We start from the raw sequence: 12,184 nt of genomic DNA, 5'->3' as shown, positions 1-12,184 counted from the left end.
CGCCGATCACGGGGCCTACGCTAGGATGCTTGCCTCCAGCTACGCTGGAGTCATCGTCAAGCTTCTTCTTAACGGCGCCAATCGCACCGGACCACCACCAGCTCATTGTCGTCGGCGATGCGGAGATTGAGATTGAGAGGAAGCGAGAACGGGCTGCGAGGTCGCGTTGGTTAAATGGAGAAAATATTCCGCCTTGACACCATCCACGTCGTCATACGTCTTGTCGCTTAAAGGTCACCTGACTACCTACTTCGTTCTTATCTTCTAAAATGTGCAGGGTATCGCTGTTGCAGGACGGAATTCCCCGCATATACACCCTCACAAAATACTAGAAAATTTTTCATACGGTTTCCGGGCATAGTTGTGGGGATTTCACTAACATACCATATCATGGGCCCACTTTAAAAAATACTGTAGTATAACCCCAAATCACCCATGTTATTGTTATTGAAGTGGAACCCTAGATATTATAGGGAGATATTGGGGGATTTTGGGGGTTATTGGGTATTAATTTCATTAATCCATAAATAATCATTCAATAATCATTGTGATTTCACTCTAATAATCTTTTACAATAACCTCTGCAATAACCCTTTAATAAAATCCGCGGTTCCCTTCAATAACCCCCTGCTTTAACTCTCGTAATAACCCCTCAATAACTTTCCAATAACATCCGCGATGTAGTGCACGTGGCGACGTATTACTGGACTCCACATGTACAGCTGTGTCCGGACTCCATATGAAAAATTTTCACCACAAATACGGCAGCAGCTTTAGAAACTTATGGTGTCATTAGGGTTTAGTGTTGCACGAGAATTAAACACATATTTATGAAAAAGAATTTAACCCTAAACCCTAATGACACCATAAGTTTTTACGTATAAAACCCGTAAAAAAAATCGTGGGATTTGACCAAGTTGTAAGTTCACTATAGGTTGATAATTACAGAGACTTATTGTCCCACAGACGGGAAATGGTTACTAGGTTTTTCAAGTTAAAACGTCGACTGGTGGCTTCAGGTCAGCAGTGGTCGACAATGATTTGTAGTGATTGACGATGACAGTAGTGCTTGACAGAGGTCAGAAGTGGTTGACGACGATTGGCAGCGGTTGGTGGTGGTCGACGACGCTAGGCGTTAATCGACGGAAGTCGGCGGTGGTCGAGAGCGGTCGGTCGTGGTCGATGAAAACCTGCGGCGATTGACTGTGACAAGGATGGTGCTGGACTTCAGCTCGTTCTCAAAGATTTAAGTTTTTTTCTCAAGCATCAAACCCCCCTCATGAGAGTGGCGAGACTCTATTTATAGTGTTTTGGGAGCAATTAATACAGGATTATGAGCAACTTTGATCGATTTGATCAGATGACGTTTGGTGGACATTTAAGTGTCTTAACGATGTCGGAATTTAGCAATCCTTAACTCGTTGGATTCTTCTTGTTGAGACAACCAATTCAACTTTAGGCTTGCTACATTCAATATTCATTTAAATTTCTAAATATGTCCGAAAAACTTTTAAGAGTCATTTAATAACTTGAGATGAGCTTGACTTGACTCGGATTGAACTAGTTTTGGTAACATTGGATTCCTCTTGTCGAGCCAACCAGTTTGATTGTTGAAATCGAAGTTTTGAATGAGTTTTTAACGAAGTTTAAACATTTCTTATTTGAAAGATTGCCTCGAGATTTGTGTTGGGCCCACTTTAAAAAATACTGTAGTATAACCCCATATCACCCATTGGAGTGGAATCCTAGATATTATAGGGAGATATTGGGAGATTTTGGGGGTTATTGGGTATTAATTTCATTAACCCTCAATAATCATTCAATAACCATTTTGATTCCACTCCAATAATCTTTTACAATAACCTCTGCAATAACCCTGTAATAAAATCTGTGGTTCCCTTCAATAACCCCTTGTTTTAACTCCCGTAATAATCCCTCAATAACTCTCAAATAACATCCGTGATGTAGTGCACGTGACGACATATTACTGGACTCCATATGTACAGCTGTGTCCGGACTCCATATGAAAAATTTTCACCACAAATACGGCAGCAGCTTTAGAAACTTATGGTGTCATTAGGGTTTAGTGTTGCACGAGAATTAAACACATATTTATGAAGAAGAATTTAACCCTAAACCCTAAACCCTAATGACACCATAATTTTTTACGTATAAAACCCGTAAAAAAAATCATGGGATCTGACCATGTTGTAAGTTCACTGTAGGTTGATAATTACAGAGACTTATTGTCCCACAGACGGGAATAGTCACTAGGTTTTTCAAGTTAAAACGTCAATTGGTGGCTTCAGGTCAGCAGTGGTCGACAATAATTTGTGGTGATTGACGGCGAAAGTAGTGCTTGACAGAGGCCAGCAGTGGTTGAAGGTGATTGACAGTGATTGATGATGATCGGCGACGCTAGGCGTTAATCGACGGAAGTCGGCAGTGGTCGAGAGCGGTCGGTCGTGGTCGATGAAGACCTGCAACGATTGACTGTGACAAGGATAGTGCTGGACTTCAGCTCGTTCTCAAAGCTTTAAGTTTTTTTCTCAAGCATCAAACCCCCCTCATGAGAGTGGCGAGACTCTATTTATAGTGTTTTGGGAGCAATTAATACAGGATTATGAGCAACTTTGATCGATTTGATCAGATGACGTTTGGTGGACATTTAAGTGTCTTAACGATGTCGGAATTTAGCAATCCTTAACTCGTTGGATTCTTCTTGTTGAGACAACCAATTCAACTTTAGGCTTGCTACATTCAATATTCATTTAAATTTCTAAATATGTCCGAAAAACTTTTAAGAGTCATTTAATAACTTGAGATGAGCTTGACTTGACTCGGATTGAACTAGTTTTGGTAACATTGGATTCCTCTTGTCGAGCCAACCAGTTTGATTGTTGAAATCGAAGTTTTGAATGAGTTTTTAACGAAGTTTGAACATTTCTTATTTGAAAGATTGCCTCAAGATTCATGTTGGATGATGAAAATTTGTTGGTGGCATATTAATTGCCCTCTTATTTTCGGGCAAGTCTAATTTAGTCGTAAAAAAAAATCCATATATATGTCAAACCCGCCACCCGCTGCGTGAAGCCAATGCCACAGACAAACTGAGCAAAGCTCCGTTGCTTTAATATATATATTTATATTATTATTATTATTTAAACACAGAAACGGTTTTGACTGAAAATAAGGGGGCAACCGGCACATCATGAACAAATTCCATCAGACGACACAAATCCCAAAGGATGACACAGATCTTGAAGCAATCTTTTAAGCAAGAAATATTCAAACCTTGATAAAAAATCATCTGAAGTTTAGATTTCAACAAGTTTATCATCAAACTGGCTGACTCGATGAGATGGACGTAATGGTACCAGCATTGATCAAATATGAACCAAATTGAGCCCAGATCAAGTCGTCAAATTGTGTTTCGAAGTTTTCCTGACACATTTGGAAAATAAAATAAATGTTGAATCAGACAAGTTCGTGGTCAAATTGAGCGTCTCGACAAGAAAAATTCAACGAGCCCAATATTCCTCAATTTCGACATCGTTAAGATTTTCAAATGTCCATCAAACGCCTTCCGGTTGAGAGACCTCTCCGGAGTGTCCGATCAAAAGTGATTCATACTCTTGTATTAACTGCTCCTAAAACTCCATAAATAGAGTATCATCTCTCTCATGAAAAAGGATAAAAAGAACTCGAAGCTTTAAAAAGAACTCGAAGCTTTGAGAAGATGCTAAAGTTAAGATGCTAACATAACTCTTGTCATCGTTGACCACTGCCGACCGCTGTCAATCACCGCCGACCGCCGTTAACCATTGTCTATCACCACTTGCCGGTCAACCATTGTTAATCAGTTGTCGTTATTTTTTCTAACAAGTTCATTTGAGCGTCAACGTTGAAACTCAGGAGAGTTTGTAATTAATTTCGGTTTGTGGGACAATGAGTTTTAGTAATCATCAACTTACAGTGAAACTCTTCAGCTGGATCACGCCCTACGGGTTTTTCACGTAAAAAATTTTAGTCTCTCTACTGACCGTTTTTCTTTCATCCGAGTTCGTGTTAAATCTTCATACAATGCTAAGACAATATCGAGTATACTATAACATGAATCTTTTAGCACGGATCATTTCTAATAATTGAATAAGTAAATAAATAATTTATAAGGTTAATTAAGTAATTAAATATCATAATTTTTTTATTGCTATTTATATAAATACCCCATCATTCTAATGTATGTATATACCTAACACCTAAACATTGATAGTTTCATTATACAAAATATTTAACATTACATAAAAAATATCACATATTATCTTTGAAACCCTAAACACAAAATTTCACCCATAAGTAAATATCAAAGTTTGGAGGTTAAATATGTAAATACATAATAAGAATTATCTGGTATGTAAGTTTCACTTATTTTTTTTAACAAACTACAATTTTCTTGAGATGATTTTTAATTGATATCAGCAAGCACCAAAGCTATTACCTTCATGAAGAACAGCGTCATTACTCAACTTGAAAACAGCAAACAGATTCAACCACAACAGTTCAGAAAATAACAGAAGCTATGCGCTGAAATACATACACAGAGCGTATAATCAACGTCAAGGAACAATCTTGCAACCTTTGATCTTCTCAATCCACGAAGCGAAGGAAGTGCGAGTATTGCGAAAGCCGAAGAAACCATGTTCCTTGCTCTTGTTCATGGAATCCAAGAAACCCCCAAAATCCAGCACAGCGTCAGCGAACCACCAGTTAGCCACCTCCTCCAGCCTCGTCGGAGCAAGCTGATTCTCCTGAACGATCTTGTCCCAGAGCTCTTCCTTCCCCTTCATCGCCACCTGCAATTTACACCTTTCCTCCTCTCCATTATAACCCACCGCCTCCAATTCGAACTGCTGCGCAAGTATAGTCCACAAATGCTTCCACTTGAACACATCTCCGTTGCTGCAGTTAAACGCTTCATTCTTCGCATTCGGATCCACAGCCGCCCATATCTGCTGCTCGGCTATCAGATCGGCGTCCGAAGCAATATTGAAACAATCCCAACCGAGCTGACTCCCGGGCCACCGCAGCGGCTCGCCCTCACGCTTGCAGATCGCAGCGTAGACGCAAAGCGTGCAAACGATGTTCAAGAGACTGGTGGGTGAAGAACCAAAAATGAGGGAGGGACGATGAACGGAAAAAGTGACAGCACCGTCGCGGCTGCGAAGGGAATCAAACAGGGCATCCTCTTGTGCGTAGTAGAAATTAGGGGCAGGGAGACGAGGGAGATCCTCGTGCAATGGGGGTTCATGCGGTTGGACCTTACCTAAAGAATCGAAGCCGCCAAGATAGTGCTTGAGACCGGTTTGGAGGCAAACATGTTGCAGATTGGGGGCGGAGGGAAGAACGGCGTCGAGGACATTGCGGAGCATAGCGGTGTTAGCGGTGATGTTCTCGACCTCGGATTCGCGACTGGCCCAAGCGGCGTAGAAGATATGGGTGACATCTGTGAGGGTGGAGAGTTTAGCTAGGGCATTGGCGGGATCGGAGATGTCGCATTGAATGCACTCCACATTGAAGCCGTCAGAGGGTGAAGGAAGCCAGGCAGACCGGGGGCGGCGGGAGACGGCGTAGCCTTCCGGGGGCCGCCGGGGGTGTCGGCAAGAGGGAGGATCTCAACAAGGCTCATGCCGACAATACCGGTGGCGCCGATCACGAGGCCGACGCTTTGATAGTTGCCGGCGGCGGGGATGAACTCATCGTCGAACTTCTTCTTGACGGCGCCGATCGCACCCGACCACCACCAGCTCATTCTCGTCAGCGATGAGATGGAGATTGAGAGGGATAGCCTTGGTAAGAATTCCTCGAAGTCGATGACGATTTCATTGCAATTATCTTTTCGCTTATAGAGCCTCTGATCTCTGCTGCTGCAGGAAATATTTTATTTCCTCTGGCTTCGTAACGTGGACAACGGGCGATATTTCAAATTTTAGCGATTTCTCGGTAATTCAAATTTTACGTTTTACATGTTTATTTCAAAGAATGACTCAACAGATGGAGAAATATTCTCGTACATAAGATGTACGCAGTGTTGTGTACATTAAAGATTATTTAGGGATACAATGGAGTTATATCTGGGTTATACCCCCTTGTAACCTCCGGTATAACCCGAATATAACTCCCCTGTACCCCCAGAATAACCTCTGATGTACGCAGCGCTGCGTACATCTTATGTACGCAAATATTTCACCAACAGATGACACTTTATATTATCTAATTTATGTGCATTGCCTATTATATCCCTATCTTATAAGTGGGCTGGCTTCTCTCCATATCTATTTATTTCTTCTGGTTTCTTTCTTATCTTGGCGTTAGAGCATGCGTTCTTGCCTTTATGATGTATTCTGCTCTATTTACAGACACACAAGAACAGCAACAAAGCACTGGGAACATCCCAAGTGTCCTCAAAATCGGATGAGGCACATCAAGAATGTGGTTACCACTTCTTTAACTCAGGACAACTGTCTTGTTTGAAAGATGCAAATCTTTATACTCCTCACCGCAAACGGATATGAATCCTTTTTTTATTACAACAATCCCCTACCACACAGATTTCTCCTCGATGACAATAACACCTCACAAGAAAACCCAAATTATTATTTGTGGCATCTTATAGACAAAAATCTTAACGCACCTATTCTCTCCGCTATTTCCCCTGCAATTTTTTCTAATCTTCTTCACCTCCACAAAAATGTCGAAATATGGAACATCATCACGAAATAATTTCGGTCAACTTACTGGTAAGGGTTATTCAATTAAAAAATAAGCTTCATAATGTCATGATGGGTACAACTACTATGACAGCAATATCTTACGATAATACAAAATTTTGTGGACAACATAGCTGCAGCAGGCTCAAAAGTTGACAAATAAGCATCATCCTTTATACCCTCAATGAGCTACCATCTAGTTACCATGATTTCAAAACTAGTTTTTAGAGTATGTGTTCTTTTTCATCTTATCACTAATATTTTTATATCTTTCACGCCAACAAGATTTATTGGAAAATGAACATCTTGAAGTTATTTTGCCTGAGTAAATAAAAATAAGATAAAAAAGTGAAGAAATAAATTTATGTCTAATTTTCATTGCATGAATTCTATTTTAATTTTGGACAGTTTAATTCTATGGCTGTCGACCGATTATTGTTAGCTTTCTCGGTTATTTATAGACATAATTTAGTGTATGAATGATTAACTTGTTGGACTATGAAAATTTATGTTTGCTTGAAATATATTTGTTTTTTTGCTTTAGTCAATTAAATAGTTTGGGAGCTCTAGAAAGTAGTGTTACATATTTGGTTACTCTGTATACTGTAATTCAAACCTCTGCTTAAAAGTGCCATTAGGATGATAACACGCATCCAGTTCAATTACATCACATAAAACTACACAATTAAAATGTTTCATAATTGAGAATTTTACTCTAGATAAAACAGTGACCAAAATATCAGCTCCCCGTTTAATCCAATTGTTCTTATTAAGGTTTGGGTGTTTCAAAGTTTTCAATCACAGAGTTTTAACAATTGACTAAGCTATCACATTCTTTGTACATACACTATCCGCAATCAACTAACAAACCTTGCCTTTGATTGTACATCTTGTTCGAAAAATGGGACGTCATTAAGATAAGGAACATTGTTTTAAAGCTAATTAAACTTTCTCTAACAAACAAAAAATCTTTTGACCTTCATCTGCTGGGAGATCCTTGATTTGTGATTGCATCTCTTTGCTCAACAACCTACTGAAAAAATCTGCATCCTTTATTAATCAAATTTTTGGAATATTTATAAAACTTTCTGTCTATGTTGTCACTCTTTTGTGCCATAAATACAACACATGTTACAATCACAAAAGACTAGTTGATGTTTGGTCCCCTTAGAGCTTCTCGCATTGCTTGAGCTCATTTTTAATAAAATAATCCTGTAATAAAACAAAGAAGATTTTAAATGACTAAGAGCTGAAAAATCGCCAAGTACCAATTTTTCTAGGCACTATGCCAAAGCTTGCATTCAATTATCAAAATTACAAAGCTTGCATTCAATTATTTTTCTCAAGATGTAGAAAAAAAGATTAAAGCATTAAATGTGACTTCACCCCTTTGAACATCTCTTTTCTTCCACGTACCGCTTGACTCGCCATTTCAAAATCTGTCATGAAGATTGTAAGTAGTGTGGAGCTCACTCAAAAAATCACTGAAGATATGTTGCATCATGGAAAACATGTTATGAAATCTCATTGGATACCCTCGTGCATCTCACTTTTCCATTTATTCCCAGTAAAACTTGAGGTCATGCATGAAGTTCAATTGATGTATGAGTCATAGTATTCAATCAACAGGCATACAACTGTTGTAATAATCTGCCTGCAATGCTTTCTATATTCTCTATTTGTAGCATCCATTGCTGCAACAAAATTTTGAATATTTGCATTCACTACAATTTATAACAACAAAACATTTTAATAAAATATATCTTGAGGAGAACATATCAATGTAAATAAAAATGAACAACAACATCATACCACAACACAACACGGTTGATATCATCGCAACAAAAAACATGGCTACTACAAATATTAATTATTTGATCATAAAATTAAAAAGGTACACACCATTATAATTTTAGGTTGACACTACAGTAATCATGAGAGTAGATGGTCTACAAATACAAAACTGAGTAAGCATACTCCATAGGGAAAACATAAAAAAGATAGGGATTAGTTGTCTTGATTTTCCTAAAAAAAGCGTAGGTAATGAACTCTCCTTTTAGGTGCCCTAGATATGAAAAACTCCATCTTCACTCGATCTTCAAGTAGCTTCATTGAATAAAGATATAATTGCATTTATTCATAAACTTATGTAGTTTGTTCTAAGATCTTTATCACATCTGGAATGGATGAATATGGTTTTGTGGTGTTAGTCTCAGATGATTGGTTTGTGCAAGCGGTAATTAATTATGATATTTGACTCTTAAGAAAAGCATGACAATTTTTCTTTATCTCATATGATGCTCTTTGTCTCATATGATGCTCTTTGAATGTGTTCATTTTGACTTTCTCTAGCTTTTTGAGAATTTTGAGGAGTCCAGGAATGCCCATCAGTCACAACAACACCATTGAACATGACATCAAGTTTATTCTCTAGCCTAGGCTCGATTTCATGAAATCTGAATTTCTTATCATTTGGTAGAGCCTGTCATTAACAAAAACAAAGGTAAAAATCCTTTATAATAATTCTACTTGTAACATAACCGAACAATTACAAATGATAAAATTTTTATTTTACATCTAACCTCTCTTTTCATCAATTTGTTGATGTATCTATGATGTTTTTAATTGGATTCCAAATAAGTCCAGTAGATCCTCTTTTGAGCTCTTTCCAAATTTTCAATTCTTTTCTTAATTGATCCCATTTGATCATCAATTAAGTTCTGTCATACAATCTCTCCATTCTCTCTTGAAAATTTTTTATGTTGTTCTGCTAATCTTCTTTACTGAAATGTGTTGTCGGTCTATTTCTTAATTTAATCTCTCAAATAAATTTTATAAAAAACCAATTTTGTTTCTTTAGGGCCACTGCTAAAAACTTTTTAAAATTGAAGTCCACCTTTTTATGCTTAGCTTCGTGACTCCAAAGTGTTATACATGAAAATATGAAACTTTAGGTGTTAGCTAGATATAGTTAAAGGAATTGTGTGGTATACACATCAATTCCCCATAAAACTCTCACTTCAAATAAATTAACAATGGTTGAAGCTTGTAGATACCATTCATATGTTCTCCCATAGAAGTATAGAAATCATATTTGTCGTAATACACAAGCACTTCTTTTCTAAAATTCCTCTCGCATAAAGGTAGATAAAAGGGATGCTCAAAACATACCATACAAATAGAACAAGACAATGATCGACACATACTAGCCCATTTCTATATATTCACATATCTAACAAATTTGAACCATTATACCACCCAAATCTTTCATATTACGACAAAAATGCTATTTTCTAACTTCTAAAAAGAGAAATAAACCCATTCAAGCATAGCAAGGCGACATGTATTTAAAAAAATGAAGTTTTAGGTGCAATATATGTAAATACATAGGAATTGAGTGGTATGTGGGCAAAGCTTCTATAAAAATCATCATAACTTGAGTTTGTTCTATAAATAAGTGGAATTTGCAGAGGAATCTTCTTCATTTGCCCCAATCGCACGCAACAGAAAACTAATTTTTCTCCATTAACCGAACAAAAATGTTGAAATAAGAAAATAATTTCAAGAAAAAAAAAACTTGCAGAAATAGATGAGATTTCAAGCATGGGAACTTTGATATATCCATAGATCTCATTGGTAAAAGACATGGATGATGAATCAGCTCATCACGCACAAGTAAAATGAGTAGTTATTTCATGTTAGAAGGAGAAATTCCATTTTTCTTTCCCTCCACCAGAAATAATGCATTTCAAGAAGAACGTATGAGAAGAATAATGACGAAGAAGAATGTAGGAGAAGGGAAATGACTGAGTAGAAGAATGTAGGGGAAGGGGATTTGCGAAAATGTTACCAGCGATGAGAGGGAGATGAGGACCAGCTACTAGAGCACGATACTGTGGAGCGAGGTGAGGTGAAGAGATAGATGTCAGTGTTTATCCACAAATGACAAACCGCGGAACGCACCACGTCGTCCGTAAACGGTGAGGGAAACGGTGGTCGCTACCATGGGATGGAAAAGCAGGAATCAAATAACCATAAAACGATATTTTCTTTAAAACCTGATTTCGAGAGCCCAAACAAATGGCCCCTAAATTTCACTACATAATACTTATGAAACAACTAATTGGCACCTCTATAAGAAGATAAAATATTACGTCAGGACTTCGAACGTAGAGCTACATTTGGAGTTCAATGAGGACACGCGGAATGTCGGGACTTACCTAAGAGCTGGACGAAAAAAATAATTTTCACCGGGCCGCCCGACCCGAAACCCAGACCCACTATTTTTAAAATTTAAAAATTAGCTTCTGATAGTGTGCCCCGGCCCTAATCCAACCCAAAGTTGCGACGCTTCTAATAACACAACAAAGTAATCAAATAACACCACATAATACTCGCATAACACTTCATTTTTCACAAGTAATACCGCCGAATGTAAAATAACCCCGCGGAATATTCGAATAAAATGTTTAGAAGACCAAATAACACAGTAGAAATTGAAATAATACGGAGAATATTCCGAATAACACAACCCCAAATCAATTAACACGGGCACACCGACTATTTTTGTATTACTTGTGTTATTTAAGTGTGAATCAGTGTTCGATGTTATTGAAGTTTTAAAGCACTAAAAGTTGTGAAAATAAAGTAATTTCAATTGTTTCCGTTAACTTTCAAGAATGGCATACGTTTATTTGTTTTTTCGCGTACTCAATATTTTTAAAATATGTAATTTTTTAATTTTAATTAAAAGATATTAAATTTAAGAATAATGATTAAAGTTAGGGTCTCTTTGGGGCAACTTAAGCGTTTTGTCAGCTTATCCGAAACTGTGTTTGAGTTTTTAAACTAAACGCAGGTCGCGGGTCTGCCCTTGTGGCTGGCTCGGGGGCCGTGTTTTAGGATAAGCAGCTTATCCTGAAACACACTAGCTGTCCCAAACAGACCCTTAGATTTGGGTCGATCGGGCACCCTTTTTTTTTTAATACCGGAATGGCATATGAGTCCGACGTTCCAAGAATACTCATTATTTAATTGCACTCCAAACATAATTTTACATTGGGAGTGATGATGTAACATTTTTTCCTCTTAAGAAAAAACCTCGTCTTCCTACGATATTTTCTTTAAAACCATGGGACGGAAAAGCAGGAATCAAATAACCATAAAACGATATTTTCTTTAAAACCTGATTTCGAGAGCCCAAACAAATGGCCCCTAAATTTCACTACATAATACTTATGAAACAACTAATTGGCACCTCTATAAGAAGATAAAATATTACGTCAGGACTTCGAACGTAGAGCTACATTTGGAGTTCAATGAGGACACGCGGAATGTCGGGACTTACCTAAGAGATGGACGAAACAAATAATTTTCACCGGGCCGCCCGACCCAGACCCACTATTTTTAAAATATAA

General features: G+C 37.8%; 2 protein-coding genes, 1 long non-coding RNA gene and 1 pseudogene across 5 annotated transcripts in view; 1 reads left to right on the top strand and 3 right to left on the bottom strand.

Moving 5' to 3' along the window:
• The window catches only part of LOC110027269 (3-oxo-Delta(4,5)-steroid 5-beta-reductase-like), a 1,656-nt gene extending 1,357 nt beyond the window's left edge, over positions 1–299 (bottom strand). Inside the window, exon 1 of the mRNA XM_020728620.1 lies at positions 1–299. Coding sequence (XP_020584279.1) covers positions 1–106 — 106 coding nt within the window. The 5' untranslated portion in view covers positions 107–299.
• Positions 1–5,938, bottom strand: part of LOC110027267 — a 17,781-nt pseudogene extending 11,843 nt beyond the window's left edge.
• Positions 5,805–12,184, top strand: part of LOC110027268 (protein TRIGALACTOSYLDIACYLGLYCEROL 5, chloroplastic) — a 16,633-nt gene continuing 10,253 nt past the window's right edge. Inside the window, exons 1-2 of one of the 2 annotated variants that reach the window (XM_020728618.1) lie at positions 5,805–5,850; positions 5,931–6,000. The gene's annotated coding sequence lies outside the window, so the exon portion shown is untranslated. Of the gene's footprint in view, positions 5,851–5,930; positions 6,001–12,184 lie in introns of those variants that run through there. The other variant, XM_020728619.1, reaches the window with a different exon arrangement.
• On the bottom strand, positions 7,519–10,769 carry LOC110027270. 2 transcript variants are annotated; one of them, XR_002294323.1, is made up of 3 exons: positions 10,618–10,769; positions 8,154–8,491; positions 7,519–7,979 (listed from the first exon to the last, which is right to left on the bottom strand). It is a non-coding gene; the product is annotated as an uncharacterized LOC110027270 (long non-coding RNA). The 2 variants fall into 2 exon arrangements; XR_002294322.1 differs by having other exon boundaries at positions 8,154–8,461.

Source organism: Phalaenopsis equestris, unplaced genomic scaffold, assembly GCF_001263595.1.
Source record: "Phalaenopsis equestris unplaced genomic scaffold, ASM126359v1 Scaffold000421, whole genome shotgun sequence".
Taxonomy (NCBI): domain Eukaryota; kingdom Viridiplantae; phylum Streptophyta; class Magnoliopsida; order Asparagales; family Orchidaceae; genus Phalaenopsis; species Phalaenopsis equestris.
Note: the sequence above shows the minus strand (reverse complement) of the source record. Positions and strands in the feature narration are given on the sequence as shown.